The 21344-nt window shown below is 39.9% G+C and overlaps 1 protein-coding gene across 3 annotated transcripts in view; it reads left to right on the forward strand.

The window, feature by feature from the left end:
- Positions 1-21344, forward strand: part of zbbx (zinc finger, B-box domain containing) — a 170885-nt gene that overhangs the window by 110080 nt on the left and 39461 nt on the right. For all 3 annotated transcript variants that reach the window (XM_041810314.1, XM_041810320.1, XM_041810326.1), the window contains 2 exons: positions 8286-8350; positions 8566-9348. In XM_041810314.1, the coding sequence (XP_041666248.1) occupies positions 8286-8350; positions 8566-9348 (848 nt within the window). The remainder of the gene's footprint in view (positions 1-8285; positions 8351-8565; positions 9349-21344) is intronic.

Raw genomic sequence — 21344 nt, forward strand, 5'->3', positions numbered from 1 at the left:
ACCTGAGCCAGGTTCTGCAGAGAGACCGCAGGCTGCAGAGACTCAGGAAGAGATGCAGCCTGTTGCAGCAGAGTCGTCATACTTGGACATTTACAAGACAAAGAAGAAGAGGAAAAAGAAGAGGAGAACATATGAGGAGGAGGTGAACATGTTCCCATGGCAGCCAAGCCACAAGTATTCAGGACATCCCGCTGGTCTGGATGACGACTATAACGAAGACCCTTTGGATATGGGCTTCGTTTGGTCAAGCAGGCGTCCAGTCCTGTTGGAGTTGGACAAGCTACCGAGTGTAGAGATGGAGCCAACTCAGCAGGAGGAGAAGAAGGGAAAAGTCCCGGACGTTAAAGATAGATCTGCAGTGGCTCCAGATCCACTACCAGACAGATTACCTCAGGAGGAAACAGAGACACCTGTAATAGAAGTACCTGAGCCAGTAACTGCAGTGGAACCACAGGCTGCAGAGGGTCCAAAAGAACTGCAGGCTATTGCTGCAGAGAACAACCCAGAGCGGTGTGACCACCAGAGCCATGTGGTCACAGAGTCAGTATCTCTTAGAGCAGAGACCAGGAAGATGAGTGTCAGCACCAAACAAGGCACAAAGAATAAGAGAAGGCCTGCTGTTATCCCTCCCCAGGATACAGTAAAAGAGGTTGGTGTAGACGAACCGGAGTTTGGTTTTGAAATCCCAAAACATCTCTTAAGGCCAAAGAAAGCAGTCGTGGTAGTGGGAAAGAGTCGGGTCATCACTAAAGGTCACACAGAAAAGCCAAAGGTGACAGAGGAGGGCCTCACCCAGCAAGAAGAGATCTTGCAACTGAGGGCTGCTCTCAACCAGGCCAATGAAGACCTGGTGAGAAAAAGCCAACAATGGGAGGAGGAGAGGTCCTGGCTTCTGCTGGAGCATGAGAAAACCCAACGGATGAATGACACTCTGCTTCAAGCACATCAAGATCTGCTGGGAAAGAACCAGCAGCTGGAGGAGGAGAGGTCCAGTCTCCTGGCACGAGCCAACATCCCTGCAACAAAACAAGAGGACCTGGAAAACAGGATCAGACTGCTTGAGGAAGAAAAGTCTGGTCTCCTAGCCGAGGCATCCAGAGAAACCGGCACCCTAAAGGCGGCTCTTGACCAGACACAAAATCAACTGGAGATAAGGAGCCGCCAGTGGGAGGAGGAGAAGTCCCGCCTGCTGTTAGATCAGGAAGAGGAGATCTCTAAAATAAAGGCTTCTCTGGAGCAAGCTAGACGGGACCAAAAGACCCAGAGACAGAAGTGGAAGGAAGAGAGGTCCTGTCTCCTAGAGGGACAGAAGGAGGCAACCAGCAGGATGGATGGGGCACTCAAAAACGCCCAAAAGGAGCTGTTTGACCGGACGTGCTCATGGGAGAAGGAGAGGATCCAGTTCCTCGTTTCTCAGATGGAGGAAAGAGAAAGAAACAGAGCAGCACAGGAGCAGGCCCAGGACAGCATCGGGAAATTCAGACACCAGTGGGAAACAGAGCATTCCCGTATCCTGGCAAAACAAGAAAAGGAATTTTCAAGAATGAAGGATGCTCTGAGCAAGGCCAAAGATGACCATGAAAGACAGCAACAGCAGTGGGAGGAGGAAAAGGCAATGCTCCTGGAGGATCACAATAGGAAGACTTCCAGGATGCAGGATGAGCTGGACCAGGCAAAGAAACACCTGGATGATCAGGGACAACAATGGGAGGAGGAAAGGTCACGCCTCCTCACAGAGAACTGCAGTCTGAAGGCCTCCTTGGAGAAGACCCAAGGGGAGCTGGAGAAACAGCAGATGGACTGGCAGCAGGAGAAAGCCGCTCTTCTGGGGTCTGTCAACATCTTCAAGCAGACTCTGGAGGAGCAGGACAAGGAGATGGGTGCAATGATGCACAATGTAACAGAGAGAATGAAACAGCTGGAAGATCAGCTGGAAGAGAGTCAGAGGAACAAAAAAAAGAAATCTCACTGGAAAAGGTTTCTGGGTCTCTTTACTAGAGATTCAGAAGCCTCTTCCTCAACCTCTGACAACCTCAATCAGTAAAATCGGAGCCTTCTGCCCTCCACTCACATCTATTAACTCACAAAAAGAAAGGATTAATTTGACTTTTTAAAAAAAAGGGCTGCACAGAGGTGAAGTCGTACAGTCTCCTCACAGAAGGTTCCTGGTGAGCCTCTCTGTGTGGAGATAACTTTTTCTCTCTGTGCATGCATGGGTTTACTCCAGGTGCTCTGGTTTCCTCCCACAGTCCAAAGAAAACTTGTTAGGTCAACTGATGATTCTAAATTGCCCATAGATGTGAGTGTGAGTGGTAAGGTTTGTCTCTCTGTGTTGTCTCTGTACCCCCTCCCCCAAACTTCATTTCAAAATAAAATGAAAAAAAAATATGAATGTTAGTTCAGCCTTTGATTTGACATTTAATCACCATTCAATAAATTTCCATGAATTAAAGATTATGTAGTAATGATCACTTCTCTGTTGTGTTCAAAATTCACTCTCTTAGGGGAGTTATCTGGGGACAGCCAAAGGGAAGTCAGGAAATTCATGGTCCATTACAGAGCTAATCTGTGATAACCATATCTTATATCTAATCTGAATAATTACCACTCTTATTAAAGAAAAGAAAAGATTTAAATGTATCTGTTTTTGCTGTATTACAATATAGTCTTCAAAATGTTACCTCAGTTTCCTAAAATGGAAGAAGCTAAAGTTCACACAGGAAGTCTGCTTCTATACATTCATTAGTCACCACCACACTTCCATTAATGAAAGAAAAACCCACAATGGTCCCTGAAATAACTTGAAACTGGCAAAAGTGATGATAGATAAAACTTTATACTAAAAATTTACTAATGAAAATCAAACATTGCTTCTGGATTGTAGTTCAACAGAATCATTTCCAAAAACTATTGAAACTGGCCTGGACAAATCTGATGGTACCCCTAGAAAAGATGTGAAACAATCAGACCATAGTGCATGTTAAACTAAGGTGTGTCCTGTTAGCGTCACAGGTGTCTTTAAGCTTATAATCAGTCAGTCTGACTATTTAAAGGTTGGAAAGTCATCACTGTGCTGTTTGGTATGATGGTGTGGACCATACTGAACATGGAGCAGAAAGCTAAGGAGACAGTTGTCCCAAGAGTTTAGAAAGAACATGATAGACAAGCATGTTAGAGGTAAAGGCTGTAAGACCATCTCCAAGCAGCTTGATGTTCCTGTGACTACAGTTGACCATATTATTTACAGTCATGGGCATTGGCACCCCTGGAATTTTTCCAGAAAATACACCATTTCACCCAGAAATTGTTGCAATTACAATTTTTTTGGTATACACATGTTATTGCCTTTGTGTGCATTGGAACAACACAAAAAAATGAAGAAAAAAAAAGCCAAAATTGACATAATTTTACACAAAACTCAAAAAATGGGCCGGACAAAATTATTGGCACCCTCAACTCAATATCTGGTTTCACACCCTTGGAAAAAAATAACTGAAACCAATCGCTTCCTATAACCATCAACAAGCTACTTACACCTCTCAACTGGAATTTTGGACCACTCTTCTTTTGCAAACTGCTCCAGGTCTCTCAGATTTAAAGGGTGCCTTCTTGCAACAGCAGTTTTGAGATCTCTCCATAGGTGCTCAATGGGATTTAGATCCAGACTCATTGCTGGCCACTTCAGAACTCTCCAGCTTTGTCTCCAACCATTTCTTGGTGCTTTTTGAGGTATGTTTGGGGTCATTGTCCTGCTGGAACACCCATGACCTCTGACACGGACCCAGCTTTCTGACACTAGGCCCTACATTGCAGCCCAAAATCTTTTGATAGTCTCAATACTTGCACACAGTCAAGTCACCCAGTGCCAGAGGCAGCAAAATAACCCCAAAACATCCATGAACCTCCACCATGTTTGACTGTGGGTACTGTGTTCTTTTCTTTGTAGGCCTCATTCTGTTTTCTGTAAACAGTAGAATGACGTGCTTTTCCAAAAAGCTCTACCTTAGTCTCATCTGTCCACAAAATGTTCTCCCAGAAGGATTGAGGCATACTCAGGTACATTTTTGCAAACACCAGTCTGGCTTTTTTATGTCTCTTTGTCAGCAGTGGGATTCTCCTTGGTCTCCTGCCATAGCGCTTCATCTCATTCAGATGACCACGTATGGTCCCAGCTGACACTTTCGCACCCTGAGTCTGCAGGACAGCCTGAATTTGTGTGGAAGTTGACTGAGGATGTTTATCCACCATTCCAACTATCCTGCGTTGCATTCTTTTGTCAGTTTTTCTCTTCCATCCACGTCCAGGGAGATTAGCCACAGCTCCATGGGTTATAAACTTCTTGATTATATTACACACAGTGGACAAAGGAATTTCAAGATCTCTGGAGATGGTCTTGTAACCTTGAGATTGTTCATAATTTTCCACAGTTTGGCTTCCTAAGTCCTCAGACAATTCTCGACTCTTTTGTCTCTTCTCCATGCTTGGTGTGACACACACAGGCACACAACACAAAGGTTGAGTCAACTTTTAGACATTCTAACTGGCTTCAGGTGTGATTTCTAGATTGCCAGCACCTGTTACTGCCACAGGTGAGTTTAAATGAGCATCACATGCAGGAAATAAAATGATTTACCCACAGTTTTAAAAGGGGGACAAGAATTTTGTCCAGCCCATTTTTTGAGTTTTGTGTAAAATTATGTCAATTTTGTCTTTTTTCTTCTGCTTTTGTGTTGTTCCAGTGCACATGAAGGAAATAAACATGTGTACATCAAAAACATTTGTAACTGCAACAATTTCTGGGAGAAATGGTGTATTTTCTGTAAAAATTCCAGGGGTGCCAATACTTTTGTCCATGACTGTAGAAATTTAAGGTACACAGGGCTGTAGCCAACCTCCCTGGATGTAGCCACAAGAGGAAAACTGATGACAAATTAAAGGAACGGATGATAGGAATGGTAACCAAAGAGCCCAGAACAACTTCCAAATAGATTAGAAGTGAACTCCAAGGTCAAGGTACGTCATTGTCAGAACACACCATCTATCACTGTTTGAGCCAAAATGGACTCAGTGGAAGACTCCACTGCTGACAGCAAATCATAAAAAAGTCAGACTAGTTTTAGCAAAAAAGGCATATGGACAAGCCACAAAGCTTCTGGGAGAATGTCCTTTAGACAGATGAGACAAAACTGGAGCTTTTTGGTGAGTCACATCAGCTCTATGATCACAGATGCAAAAATGAAGGATTCTAAGAAAAAGAAGACTGTAGCTACTGTGAAACATGGAGGAGGCTCCGTTATGTTCTGGGGCTGCTTTGCTGCATCTGGCACAGGGCGTCTTGAATCAGTGCCAGGTACAAAGAAATCTCTAGACTATCAAGGCGTTCTGGAGTGAAACGTTCTGCCCAGTGTCAGAAAGTTTGGCCTCTGTCACAGGTCATGGGTCGTCTAACAGGATTAAGAGCCAAAACACTATGAGCCCTGATCTAAATCCTGTTGAACATCGGTGGAAGCTGGAACATGCAGTCTGGAAAAGGAACCCTTCAGACCTGAGACATCTGGAGCAGTTTGCTCATGAGGAGTGGGCCAACCAAGATCCCTTGAAATGTATGGTCTTGGCTGACTATCAGTAAAACCCTGGAGTCGTACTCTGAACAGACTGGCGAGAGGGCGGAAGTGACACGATATACCACCTTACCGCCAGCAGAGGGCATCGTAATGTCACTAATTCAGGGCTTCAAAATAAAGACTTAAAAATACCTAAATAAAACACAAGATTTTGGTGAAATTAACTTTCAAACCATAAACAAAACATACAAAAAAAAAAACCCAAAATAAAAAGACTATATTCATATCCAATATAATTTCCCTATCTGTTACATTCACCCCTCCTAATTTCACCAAAATTATTGAGAAGGTGATTAAAAACAGGATACAGACAATGTTTTTACACTCATCTGCGTCAGGATAACCTTCGAAATCTAATTCCTTGTTCAGCTAACAAGCTACTTATAAAACAAGTTCAGAAAACAACAGAAGGTGATCAGACTCCTGCTTTTCTTAGACATTATGGTGCCTTTTACACCACATAAAATCCCTGCACCTTATTATGACAATGTGAACAGTCCATTATCCCCCAAAAATAATAAGCAAATAAAACATGTTCTTAATGAAGACCTAACAAAACATTCATGTCTGTTCCTCACATGCTGTGTCTAAAGCAGGGCTGTCCAATTTGGGGCCCGCAGGCCAACTTTGGCCAACTAGGGATTAGTTTTGGCCCGCTGCCCCTGTTCGAATTTTTGATTTTTTTTTAATTATTATTTTCCCACTGCCAGCAGTCTAAATATTTCTTTCAATATTTATTTTTTGTTGCATTTCCTCTCCTGACCATAAATTAACATTGTGTTACATTGGTGGTAGGTTGGGGCTGTTGAGCTCCCATCAGCTCAGATCTGGAAGCCCATGACCAGAGAGTGAGTCGGTGAGAAGATGTTGGGGTCATGGCAGAGATGGAGCATGTGAGGCAGTGGCACACTGATAAGAGAGTTTGAAAATAGTTGGGAACATGAGTACTTTTTTACTAAAATTGCTTTCAAGGCAGTATGCCTAATTAGTATTTGTGCCATATGGATGTTCAGTAATTTAATGTTGTGAAACACCATAAAGAATAGTGTTATTCATTTTCAAAATTACTTTGTATGAGTTATTATTTTACACAATTATGCTATAGGCATATTTAATTTCATGCACTGCAACGTGGATGTTTAGTTTTGGCCCATGACCCTCCACCCCGATTCATTTTTGGCTCTTCACTGAAAAGAATTTTGGCACCCCTGGTTTAGAGTGCTTTCAAAAAATTAAAAAGAAGAAATATTTTCGGTTAAAAAGAGGCTTCTTCTTTTAAAGAAGGCCACCTTAGCCTGATTAGTTTGTTGGCTCTGACAGAGGAGGTTAAAGCGTTTGATTCATTATTTGCATAGTTTGGATTTTTTCTCCTTTTTTATTTTAAAGTTTCTGTGAAACTGCTTGTCAAGCACATTTCCTTATGTCTTAAATTGTGACCCTGCTGCAGGATAAATGATTGATGTTTTTGTGAAAACTCACCTGGTTGTTCCCTGCTTTCCGTGTCTGACTTCCTGTTTGGGTCTATCTGCTTTGTTCTAGAGGTAGCTCCACTGAAACTTGACTTGTTGCATATCTTAGTAGAGCAGAGCAGATTGGTAACCTTCCAAAGCAGATGGATACACCGTTTCTGTGTTTCTCACTGGTGAATCCATCTTGTAAAGCTCCCGTCTGAACCGTTTGGGCCTGGTTAGAAGGTGACAGGACCAATCAGCGTTGAGAGGCAGTACTTTTGGGTGCGGCGGAGTCGTGACATATGCAAGCAGCAACAAGAGGAGGAAGACATTGGGGGGATGCTGCTAAAGCGTAACCTGACACGCCAGATGGATTTGTTTCACGCACATCCATCTGGGAAAGCTTACATAGGAAACGTTTGAAAAAAGGCAGAGGATTTGAAACAAACTCGGAGTGTGATTGGATGAACGTTCTGTCTATCACATCTCTACGGGCCAATAAGAGCAACAAAACACATGATGTAGCAGTTATCGAGCTGCGCGTGCGCAGCTACTAAGGAATAACGCGAAACATGGCGACTATAGACATGTAAGTACTCGACTTTTGTCAATTTTGAAAAGAAAACAACTCACTGCTGTTCTTTGTTCTTCTTTTAACGAAGAAATGTTGTCAACTTCTGATAAAACTGGCGCTTTAGCAGCATCCACGCTAATGTCTTACAACAAATCCATCTGGCATGCCAGGTTAGCAGATTGGCATTTATAGCACAAGCATTGATGAGTAGAGGCTTGATTGTATACAGACAGAAAGATGTGCAGAAGGACTTTGTGGAGATTTTAAAAATTAGGCTGTTAAAACATTTGTTATATAATGTGCTTAAAGTAATGTTTGAGAACAAAAAAACATAAGATGATCAAATATATTCACCTGATATTACAGGATACATTTTAGAGTGACACTGACATCTTGACACAATTAAAGGGAGCGTTGAAGGGACCATGTTTATTGTGAAGGTCATGAGGAAGGCTGCACTACAATGTAATGACCTCAGCCTATACTAAGGAATACGCTTGTTTATTTTCACAAGCTTCCATCACAGCAAAATGTTCAGTCTTTCACAAAGTTGCTAACTCTTAAATGATAAGTGCCATGAAAGTTATATCTTATAAAACTGTTGGACCTTGACTGACTCTCGTATTTATCATGCAGATGTCCCTCTGGTCAGCAAATTCTCAATAATGGAAGAAAAGTGTACCAAACAGCCTTAACCAGTGGTGAGTGAAATTTATTGAATATTGGCTTCACTGAAAAATATAACAAAGAGCTGGTTGTTGAGGATAAATCACTACTGAGTCCTAATACCTGAGGCTTATCCTTCGTCGAGGTTAAACCTGATTATTTTTGTACCAGTGTGTGTTTAAATTAAAAATATTTCAGCACCTAGTGGCAGCTAATATCCTTATTGTTATTTGTGTTATCATCTGCACAGCATCGTCCAGTAAAACTAAGCCATCAGCACGCTCCACTGCTGAGACTCCAAGGGCTTCAAAGAAATCAATCAAGACACCAACCTCAAAGTCACAACAGCCTCATCGCTCCCCCACTGTCCATAAATCAAAACCTGACTGTGGATCACCCCAACTTTTGTCCTCTGTCTCATTACCAAATTGTCAAACTGCCCTTCCTAAATCCTCTCCCTCTGCTCCGTCTGGTGTCTCTCCTTTGGCTACTGCCACACCGCCCATCTCAGAGGAGCCTGTGTCCCATTCTCCTTCCACGTTCATCCCTCTTAGGTCTACATTCACGCTGTCACCATCAAGCTCCACTGAGTCAGCCTTGCTGCCCAAAGTTGACCAATCAACCCCATTACAACAAGGCTCACAATCATCTCTGTTACTGGAAGCTCAATCTCCCCAGTTATTCTCTCAACGGATCTCATCAGTGAGGCTTTCCCAGTCGCCCCCAAGCAATCTGCAGTTCCAAAGGCAATCCCAACATTTCCTCTGTTACCCTGAGTGTCCCCTATCGCATAATCAACCCCACGGTCCTCAGAAACCGAGCCAACCAGTAAGAACGCCTCCAGGTGCAGACTTGAGACATAGTTCAACTCCAACAAACAAGGGGGCTCCAGTTTTAACGCCCTTTACCTTTATCGATGGATATCATAACTACCCTGCATCACAGCAGGATACTCGCTTTTTCCCATCAGTTCCACCTTGCCACTATGTCAGCCAGGATTCTCCTTCAGCGTTGGAAACAGAACCATCAACAGGTGAGTGATTTCTACTGATGACTTTGCTTTGTTTTCATTAGTGTGCATGCACACAAGTGCGCTTTGGTTTCAACAAGACCAGCAATTAGACAAATGATGGGTTCTTGTCCTACGAATGACATGATTGATAGTAGTCAGATGTATGAATTTCATGCCATACATCACTAGTAGGGCTGGGCAGTTAATTGTAAATTAGATTAAATCGCAATATGGCATGCTGCAATTTTCAAATTGCAGACAGTGCAATATTTCTTTAACCTGAAAAGTGTCAAAATGCCAATTTGATATAATCTTCTTTCTTTTTTTACGCTTTATACCAGTGTTACTCAACCCTGCTCAACCAAAGAACCAAACTATTAAAAAATACATTTGCAAGCCCCACAATCAAAGTGTTGAAAAGTGGCAAAAATGGTCAAAAAAGCAAGAAAATGGGTTAAAAGGGGTGGAAATGCAGAGGAAAAGTGGAAAAGGGGTAAAAAGGGTAAGAAAGTAGCAAAAATGGGTGAGAAGTGACAAGAAAACAAGTTACAATTGGCATAAAATGGTCCAAAAGTGGCAAAACCATGGCAAAAATTGAGTGAAAAGTGACTAAAATGGGCAAAAAGCAGTCAAGAGTGGCAAAAATGGGCAAAGAAGAGGAAACAAGAGGTATTTAGTGGCATAAGGTAGATAAATTGGGTGAAAAGTTGGAAAAAATGGTGAAAAGCTCAAAAAAGCTTTTTTAAGTTTTCTGGGGGAATAATATTCAAATGAATACATAAAAGAGCCATATGTGGCTCTAGAGGCACATGTTGAGTATTACTGCTTTATACATTATTAAAACCTTCAAGTATCTTATTTTATGTTAGTTTTTTTTACAAAAATCTTTCTTTTCTTGCTCATGCATTTATTTTTCTTCATCAAAATGAGAATAATATGAGAAATGATCATCCCCTTCAATAAAGCAATTGATAACAAATTTGCTATGTGAGCCAAAATCGCAATAAGATTTTTTTTCTCTAAATTAAGCCCTAGTTTAACTTATCTCATATCGAACTTGTTATGATATCGAATGATTTTGTGCTTATGTTTGTTGAACAGCAGAAAAAATGAGGAACCTAAATAATCACATTTTAAATCACAATATTGCAGGAAAAAAATTGCAATTTGATTAGTTTTGCAAATCGTTCAGCCCTAATCACTAGACATGCATGACTGTTGTGATTCCAAACCATTTCAAGATTGAACCAATACATCGGCCACAATCTACACATCCATCAGACCACCAAAAATAACAAACAAAAAAAGAATTATAGAGTCATTAAACTCCCCATTAGATGTTCTACTGTACTCTCCCGATCTAGGTAGTCCAACTAAAATAGTCTTTCTGCATCACAAGGCAAGGGAAGTTTGTTTGTAAAGCACATTTCAGCAACAAGGCAATTCAAAGTGCTTCACACAGGACATTAAAATACATTGACAAAGGGAAAAAAGAAACACGATTGAAAAATTTTAAACGAAACATGTAAAAGGTGATTAAAAACAGCCAATAAGGGGGAAACAAGGGGACCCAACCATCCAAATCCAGTAAAAGATTTAGTAAACAGATAACATCTGAAATATCCATTAATTGCTTCATATCTACAAATGATTTAAGGTTTTTGAATAAAGTCAGTGAAGCTCCAGGGCATTATCAACTGCAGTGATTCAAACTATGACAAGTAATGTTAGTTGACTGCCTTTTTCCATCAGGAGGACTCAACTAAAACTAGTTGAAAGTAGATCTCTTATGACAAACCTCAATATGATCAGTTTAGTTTTTCTCAAGGTGACTAAACCTGAATAAAACGTTAGTGCTAGAGTTTAAGACATTCAGAATCCATTTTAATTCTCTGCTGTGCATGGTATGTTAGTGTTTCATCACTATTGTTAAAGGGATATTTCTGTGTTTTTCAGGTTGGGTTAAATAAGGTTATTGTCAATAGTAGTGGCATCAGTATCCAGTGATTTTAATCAGAATTGCCCTTTCATACCAGTGTTAAATTTGTCGACTAAAACTATGACTAAAAATGTTTGTCGACAGCCTTTTTCCATGACAAAAACTAGAGTAAGGCTAACAGAAATAGATATGTGATGACTAAAACTGACAAAAATTAAGTTTAGTTTTCTAAAAGATGACTAAAACTAGACTAAAATGTAATTTAGTTTTCATTGGACATTCAAAATCTGTGATATTTTTTCCACTGTGGGTAAATCTGACTTAAATGTGACTAAAACTAAAATGCATTTCATTTAAAGACTGAAACTAAAACTAAAAATAGCTGCCAAAATTATCACTGCTTCATACTAGGAGAAGTTAGACAGCATCATACATGGGTGTATACAAAATTGTTGGGATCCTTCTGTGCAGGACAAAAAAACCCACAATAAACAGTGAAATAACTTTAAACTGACAAAAGTATAAGAAATAAAAAGTTACTGAAAATTAAGTAATGAAAATCAGACATTTTTTAATTGTGGTTCAACAGAGTTAAAAAAAAAACAATGAAAGTGGTCTGGACAAAAATGACCGTACCCCTAATATTTTGTTGCACAGCCTTTTAATGCAATGCAGCAATTTCTGTAACTGTCAATGAGACTTCTGCACCTGTCCCAGGTATTTTGGCCCCCTCCTCGTGAGCAAATTGCTCCAGCTGTCTCAGGATTGGAGGGTGCCTTCTTCAAACTGCATGTTCCAGCTTCTTCCTCAGATGTTCACTAGGATTTAGATCAGGGCTGACTTCAGAATAGTCCAATCTTTTGTTCTTAGTCATTCTTGTCTGTTTTTAGATCTGTGTGTTTTGGCTCTCATCCTGTTGGAGGACACATGACCTGTGACTGAGTCCAAGCTTTCTGACATTTGGCTCCAGAATGCCTTGATAGTCTTGAGATTTCATTTTACCCTGCACAGATTCAAGACACCCTGTGCCAGATGCAGCAAAGCAGCCCCAGAACATAACCCAGCCTCCTCCATGTCTCACAGTAGCTACAGTCTTCTTTTCTCTGCATGCTTCATTTTTGCGTCTGTGAACATAGAGCTGATGTGACTCTCTATGCTATGGGAGCCTCGCCATCCCCGGGCTTACCTGAGGATATAAGGCAACCTGCAAACCCGAGGATACGCCTCAGGAGAAGGGGGAAGAGAGGAGGAATCCCCCAGCGCCACTGGCGGTGAGGTAACAGGCCACTGTTACCATCGATGATCCTCAGCAATGTCAGATCACTAAGGAATAAAATGGATGAGCGGATCAACGCCAGGGCCTGCCACGAGTACCGTGACTCTTCAATGTTGGTGTTCACGGAGACTTGGCTTCACAGAGATATTCTGGATTCTTTGTGTAAGGTGGATGGTTTTTAAACTGAGGAGATGGTGTTTGATCCCAGGAGTGTGGGTGATTGGCAGCCTGTGGTCATCCACAGTGAACCCATCACACAGGTCTGCTCTTAAAAGTACCTGGGGGTTCATATTGACAATACGCTCAGCTGAGGACCCATGTATAGAGCCTGTGCTCAAATGTATTTTTTACGCGGACTTAGAGTATTTGGAGTTCAGCAGAAGCTAATGTTGTTGTTTTATTCTGCTGTCCTTGAAAGCATTTTCAGATACGGAATAACAGCCTGGTATGGTCATTTATCTGTTCAGTTAAAATCACAGATAACTCGTCCCGTGCAGACTGCTATGAAAATCATGGGTGTCAGAAAGCACCCATCTCTCCAAACAGTATATGAGCAGTCTGTGGTTGGACAGGCACAGAAAATTGTTTCTGATCCGACCCACATTCTCCACTCTGAGTTTCAGCTCTTACCCTTAGGAAGAAGATTTAGGGTCCCTCAGACCAGACTGAACCGTTACAAACATTCATTTGTGCCTATGTCCATTAAATTTCTGAACAACAGGTGATTTAAGATGTGCCAAGAGGTTGTGCAATATGCCACTGCTGCCAGATGTTTGCTTGTCATGTAGATGTAGAAAATTGTTAGATGATATGCTGCTGCTACAGGATGTAATGTTATGTGTTCTGTATGATCTTTCTGTACATGTTTATTGATTTTGTAACTGTGGGACAGAGTCCAGGATAAATTTTCCTACAAGGACATTAAAGTCTATCTTATCTTATCTTATCCAAAAAGCTCCATTTTACCTCATCTGTCTAAAGGACATTCTCCCAGAAGCTTTGTGGCTTGTCAATATGCATTTTGGCTCATTCCAGTGTGACTTTGTTATGATTTGCTCTTAAGAGTGGAGTCTTCCATTAAGTCCACTTTGGCTCAAACAGCGATGAATGGTGCGTCCTGAGAATGATGTACCTTGACCTGGAGTTCACCTCTAATCTCTTTGGAAGTTGTTCTGGGCTCTTTGGTTACCATTCCTATTATCTCTTCAATTTATCATCACTTTCCCTCTTGCGGCCACATCCAGGGAGGTTGGCTACAGTCCCGTGGGCCTTAAACTTCTAAATAATATGTTCAACTGTAGTCATAGGAACATCAGGCTGCTTGGAGATGGTCTTATAGCCTTTACCTTTAACATGTTAGTCTATAAGTTTCTTTCTAAGCTCCAGGGACAACTGTCTCCTTAGCTTTCTGGTCCACGTTCAGTGTGGTACACACCATGACACCAAACAGCACAGTGATGGCTTTTCACCCTTTTAAATAGTCAGACTGACTGATTATAAGTTTAAAAACACCTGTGATGCTAATTACAGGACACACCTTAGTTTAACCTGCCCTATGGTTGAATTATTTTACATCTTTTCTAGGGGTACCATCCTTTTTTGTTCAGTCCAGTTTCGTTGTTTTCTGTAAATGATTCTGTTGAACCACAATTCAAAAGTAATGTCTGATTTTCATAAGCTGTTTTTTAGTATTTTTTTATTACTTTTGTCAGTTTCAAGTTATTTCAGTGACCATTGTGTTTTTCTTTAACAGCCGGGTAGCAACAAGTTTTTGCCACATGTCTATCTGATCCATGTGATTTAACAAGTTTTAGGTAAAAATACGCCAAAACTCAAAGCTGGCTCATTGTACTCTATTTCAGACATTTCAAAGCATTTTGTCACCCAGAAAGCTTCTGTGTTTGGCAACATTTTGTAATGCATGCTTCGACTGAGGGCTACGTGCTCTTCCACCTCAGCATTTCTGACCAGCTGTTTGGGTCCCCATGCTTTGTCAAAGGAAAACAAGAAGTAACTTAGCTAAAATGAAACTAAAATTAGTGATTTTGATTCAAGTAACAATGACATGCTGACTGTGGGTACAACGGGGAACTTTAACCCTCTATGGTCCAGTGTTGCCTGTAGGAAACAGACCACTTTTTGGCCTTGTGCACTCACATAATACATTCCCAAGTTTGATCAAATACTTATAAAAATGACAGGACCTTAAAGAACCTACGAAAGTGTTTTGACTTGTCTTATGACGCTCTGGTTGCCATCTTGAGCACTTTTTGTGCAGATATTCTCACACAAAACAGCTCAGCCATTGTGCTGCAAAAGAACTGCAAGAAAATATATTTTCCAGATATTTCTGAGGCAGGAAAAAGTGTGTACATAATTATTGGTGGTTAAAGTTTAATTTCTAGTAGTTAAATGTTGCATTTTTGATGAATAAATAATGGGAAATTGTTAAAATATACGTGTTGCCTTGAGGCAACACCGCACCATTATGGAATACTGCAAACAATGTACTGTGATGGAGTGCACAATGATACCATTACATTTTGGTATCGTGCATTTTGGGTATAAATCTGTGATTACTGAAATTAAAACAAGGACAAGGACAGTGAGATTGATCACGATGAGAATGAGAATGAGGATGAGGAAAGTGAAAAGTAATGTGGATCAGGATGAGGATAGTGAGGGTAAAAGTACAGCAACGAATATTACCAGAATATAGTAAGATAGATATTGAAAATAAGTATTTCATCATTAAAGTTCAAATAACATGAATTGCAACCTGTTGCAGCTACTTTACGTTCCAACATGCTTTAAAAACCTTTTTTGTTCAAATTTTAAATTATGTTTTTCTTGTTCATTCCATTCTATAATGGTGCAGTTTTGCCTCGAGGCAACGTGCCACAAAAAGTACCCTTAAAAACAAAATTAATTTCTTCTTAGATTATGTTTATTTAATCTATTTTATGACAACAAAAAACACCACAAATATTTTTTTTACCACCTGGCATCATATTACGGACCATAGAGGGTTAAGTTTCTGGCAGTTGTTTTATTCCTCTAATAGCCAATAATTAGTCAAGCTACAGTCTGCACAACATGTTTACTTAATGTATTGTTTTAATTTCTCTGATGAAGCTCACAGACACAAACAACCGCTCAAAGCCAGTAGCATCTATGAAGTTGGAAAATTTGCCACTGGATCACTCTTTTTTACAAACCTGTGCCAACATCTACCTACAATACAATAAAGTACTGTTATCCTACAGTATCAAGAGTCATTTTTTCAGAAAACACCCTTAGTATGTTTGCTATATGAGTTGGTCATATGTCTTAATAAAGACACCCTTTTAAGGGTGTACAATGGTGGGTGCATGATCAAATATGGGCCCTCCATTTAGCTCTACAGTTCACCTGTATAATGAGAGTCTCTAAATCTCACCATGGTCAGTAATGATCATTGGGCTGTTTGTTTGGGAGATGCAAAGAGATGCAAAACTGTATTTTGCAAGTTCTGAAGGAAACAGGAAGTATGAGACTCTCTGAGCCACTCCTGATTGGTCAGATGGTTTGATCTCACTTTGAGTGATATTGACTGATCTTCAATGATTGGCTAAGAAAAATCATTCCTGTTCTACTTTATAAAAGAAGGGTGGTATATCTACATATTAACATGTGTACACCTACACTTATGAAAAGACAAGACAAGATTATAAATAAAAACACACACAGTGTGTGTGGTATTGATGTGAAGGAGGGACTAAAAATTCCAGTAGCATTTCACGTCTGAAAAGTAATGTCCAATTTAAAACAAATTTAATTCATTTTTATTTAGAAAGTCACCACATATGGTTCCTTGCCCCATAAAGGCTTAACAGAGATTAAAAATTATGTGTATTAGCATCCTCATTTAAAAGATTATTCAAATCCTGTTAGTGATGATAAACTCATGAATGAACGTGTGTTCAGCTCTGGTCCTAATTGTATCAAACATCTCTACTCAGTGGATGCGCTGCTGTTTCAGCTTCAACCACCGAGCCCAAACTGTTGTTCTTAAAGGGGGCAGGGACGACATCTGGGACACCAGGCAGTGCACCCACAATCTGCCAACAAAAGTGCAGACAAATCTTCTTAATAATTACATCAAAAACAACACAAGAATCAGAAGTCCGTCCTCCCACTGTCATGTTTGCCAGCGATACGGTTCTTTGCTCAGTTGGTCCCTGTTGACTCTCAGCTAAGAGTCCTCATTATTTAGAAAGTCTTTGCCACTTTACACGTCATACAATATCAGGTCTGTCTGACATCATGTGATTTGTGAAGATGATTTTCCCAGTCTGGACATAAATCCACAAACCAAGGTTTTTTTTTTGTTTTTTTTTTTTTGAGTTTTTGAGTTTTTGAGTTTTTTAATATTTTACAGTAGACATAAAATAAACTCATAATAGGGATGAGGAAAAGAAAATACAATAAGATGAGAAAGAAATAATAGGCCATGGCAAAATAAATACAAGTATAGAATAGAAAAGGCGTTTTTTTTTTCTTTGTCACAACACAGTTTAAGATTTTTTCAACTGTTCCAGTCATGACGTTTCATTCAGACTTTTATTTGAATTGACTGATTGTTGAGGTCTTCTCTGGTTCCAGTTGAGCAGCATTTATTTCAGTATATGTGGTATAACAGTAATCCTCTCTGCAGATACAGGATCCAGAGTCATGTCCAGTTCTGTGCCAAAACGGAATCATAAAAACAGTGGAGAAATGTAACTGTCAGGTCATGTACTTTGTTCCTGAATGTTTTAAATGTCTTTGTTTCCAAAAAGCATCTGTAATGAATCAGTATGTTTCATAACAGTGAGATTTAGTGGATGGGTGCATTTTATCTGAACTGAAGAAAGCAGGATGCTATCTGTGCATTAATTTGTAATTCTGTTCAGTTTTCTCATGAGAAGATAAAAAATAAGACATTTTAACATGGGGCGCCAGCACACTCAGAAAGTTTTCAGGCCCCCTTAACTTCTTTTTACACTCTTCCAATCGCTTGATCATGTCTGAGAGGTCTCTACGACTTGACTGGAGTCCACCTGTGGTAAATTACATGGATTGGACAATCCCAGAACTCTTTCAAGAGCTGTGGCAGAAGGGTCTTCAGAGAGTGGGGTGCTCCGGAGACCCTGTATGGAGATGGGACAAAAATCCACCTGGTCTGTGCTTTATGATCAGACAGAAGCCTCTCCTCAGTGCAAATAACATGAAAGCCTGCTTGGAGTTTGCCCCTGAGGGATTCTCAGACTGTGAGAAACAAGTTTCTCTGGTTTAAGGAAACCAGGATTGAACTGTTTGGCCCCAGTTCTAAATTTTATGTCTGGCCAGTACCATCCCAACAGTGAAGCATGGTGGTGGCAGCATCATGCTGTGGGGGTGTTTTTCAGCAGCAGGGAATGGGAGACTGGTCAGAGTTGAGAGAGAGCTGAATGAAACAAAGACAGAGATATCCTCAATGAAAACCTTTATCGCAGCGCTCAGAACCTCAGGCTGGGCCGTCTTACCTTTCAACATGACAATGACCTAAAGCACACAGCAGAGACAACACAGGAGTGGCTTAGGGATGACTTTGTGAAGGTCCAAGAGTGGCCCAGCCAGAGCTCTGACTCAAACCCTATCAAACATCTCTGGAGAGACCTGAAAATGGCCAGACAGTCCCCATCCATCCTGGCTGAGCTTGAGAGGATTGAAGAAGATGAAAAAAAAAAAAAAACAATCCAGGTGTGCAAAGCTTGTAAGATCATATTCAGAAAGTCTTGAGGCTGAAATTGCTGCAAAGCTGGGTCAACTAAGTGCTGAGCAACGGGTCTGAATACTTCTGTCAATATGATAAATCATTTTTTTGTTTGTCATATATTTGCAAAAATGTCTATAATGCCGTTTTGACTTATTATGAAGTACTGAGTGTAGATTGATGAGAATAAAAATGCATTTAAACGACTTTAGCATCAGGCTCAACATAAGAACACTGAAGAAGGAGAAGGGGCAGAGTTTCTGCAAGACTATTTTTGTTTCTGGCCCATATGACCATTAGTTTAGAACAAGACCAATTTCCTTTAGTTAGCCATGTGACCGATAACCTGCATTTAACAGCAATAAAACACATACATCAGAAACCCTGTGATAAAGCTTCAAGTCTGCACTAAAATAAGACTGGAGACACATTTGTTTGAGTGAACCTGACCCAAACCGAGACAGAAGAAACAGAGCTGACAGTAAAATAAAAACATCTACTTTTTAAACAGAAATTGAGGGATGCACAGTGTTATTAGAATGGAATCAGTATGGGCAAATATGAACATTTCTTACAGTATTTACAGACGATGTACCAGCTGTAAATATCGGCCTATATCTTTTTTATCCAACCACTGCTCCAGGTATGCATTTAGAATTAGTTTCACCATTACTAGAATGACCATTGAAGAGCAGTGTGGTATAACAGTAGTTTATGGGTTGTCACTAATAAAGATTATGTTTCCGGTTCTTTTAGGAATCTGGACGCTAATTTTGAAAGTAAATAGGCTGACTGTGAGCAGAATAACCTTCAGTCGGTGCATCCATGGACACCACTCCGTTTACCTGCAGAGATGCTGCTCACACCCAGTGGATAGATAGCAAAAACAGATCTCTTATTTTTTCTGTAGAACCTAGATGTTGCTCAAATAAAGTTGGCAGGAATGCCAGGGTGTAGTCAGTGTCAAAATATTTACTCTCAGCTGTTGTTTTCTTACCTAGAGGGAGTGACTATCTTCTCCATCCTCGTTTTTTTTTTTTTTTTTTAGCCGCCTGTCATTGTCTGGTTGCCGATGGCATTGTTTGAAAGTTCAGGATGACACAGTTTGGAGGGAACATTGAAACAGGCATACAGTGGGAATTTCAAAGCAGGCAGACTGTGGACCAGTGTGCTGATTTTCCATCAATTTGATCAGACGTTTGTTCAGCCATGCAATGCATAGTTATCACTATTAGTTTCTTTTCGCATCTTGTTTTTAATTTCAGGTTAGTTTCAATTAGTTTTTTATTTCACAGAAATGTTTTGTTTTAGTTCAGTTTTTATGAGTTTTTCCTTTAACCTCCTGAGGCCTGAGCTGTTGTTTGGAAGGCATTTTAGTTACTCCTACTTCTTTGGGATAATTAGGATCTAATAAGTTAAAGCATCAGCCTTGATTTAAACAGGAATTTCTTGGAAAGTTTTCTCACCAAAATCCACACAAATTTTGTAAATTTTTGAAGAAATTACCTTAGATATTGTTTAAAAATTATCAGAAATAATGTAAAGAATATTCCCTTAAAAGATACCCCAGCATTTCATCAAGTAGTCCCCAAATGTTTCAGTGAAACTTTAAAGCCTAAACATTTTAAAACTTTTACCAAAAATTCCTTGTCAGTTCCTGAAAATTGTCAAGCAAATTCTTCCTAACATTTCTACGTACATTCTGTAAAACGGGGTCATCAAGTACATTTGCACAAGGGCCAGACTGAGTCTCAACAGAAACTCTGGGGGCCGGACTTTTAAATATATGAAAATTAGATAAATATTTTGGTCTGATTTGAATATTTTGTAGTAGTATTTGTATCTTCAGTGTGATCTATCCCTACTATCTATAATGAAGCAGGACACAAAGAGGCAGGCCTGACAACAGAGTTGGCTTGGCCCCAGAAAGTTCCAGAAAAATGGGCCCTCCACGATTGTGATTTAGGACCAGTATTAACTCATTTTTGCCACTTTACTTCTATTTTTGCCACTTTTTAACCCCTTTTCCTCACTTTTTTGTCATTTATAACCTATTTTTGATACTTTTTGCCTCTTAAACCCAATTTTTGCCATTCTTTAACCCATTTAAAGCAATTTACCTGCATGTTTTATCCCTTTTGTGCCACTCTTTTATCAATTTTTGCCGCTTTTCTTCTATTTTTGCCACTTCTCTCACTTTTTGGACTATTTTTTGTTATTTTGTTACCTTTTGCCCCTTTGTTTCCTCTTTTACCAAGTTTTGCAACATTTTGACCTCTTTTCACAACCATTTTTGTCCCTCTGTGCCACTCCACAACCCATTTTGCCACTTATCACTCATTTTTACTTCTCTCTAACCTCATTTCACTACTTTATCTGGTTATTTTTGCAGCACTTCTGCCAACCTGAACTCTTTTTAAATATCTGCTAATTATAACAGTGAATTTCTATAAAAACAGAACAAATGTGAAGTCATTCTAAAACTATTTCAATATTTTTTTTGTGGGATGGATTTAACAGCTGCATACATTTAAAGCCAAAGGATACTCTTAAAACCAAAAAATCTTCTTCTATGAATTTAATTATCTATTGGGGGCCAGACAGGAAGCTTTGGGGGTCTGATATGGCCCCCGGGCCGCCAGTTGATGATCAGTGCCGTAAAATGTACATATAAATTTTCCAAGATTCCATAAAATGACAGACATCAAAACAATTTCCAAGAAACGTTCATGAAAATTCTTGAAAATTGCAAAGGACCACCCTCCCATTCCCAATAAGATACCCCAGAATTTCCATCAGATTCCCGCAAACATCCAAAGGAAAAAACTTCCAATGAAACTCTCCAATATACAAACATACCTGCAAAATAGCCATGAAAATACTTTAATTCTCAAACAAATTCCCTAGAATATCTGAACAGCAAATTCTCCCAGCAGTTTATGCAGATTAGTGTAACCTCAGTGGGCATTCTGGACAGTTATCTAGTAAAGGTGTGTTGTAGAAAAGCCAGAATGTAATGTCCTCAT

The sequence above is a fragment of the Cheilinus undulatus genome, linkage group 2 (genome assembly GCF_018320785.1).
Source record: "Cheilinus undulatus linkage group 2, ASM1832078v1, whole genome shotgun sequence".
Taxonomy (NCBI): Eukaryota; Metazoa; Chordata; class Actinopteri; order Labriformes; family Labridae; genus Cheilinus; species Cheilinus undulatus.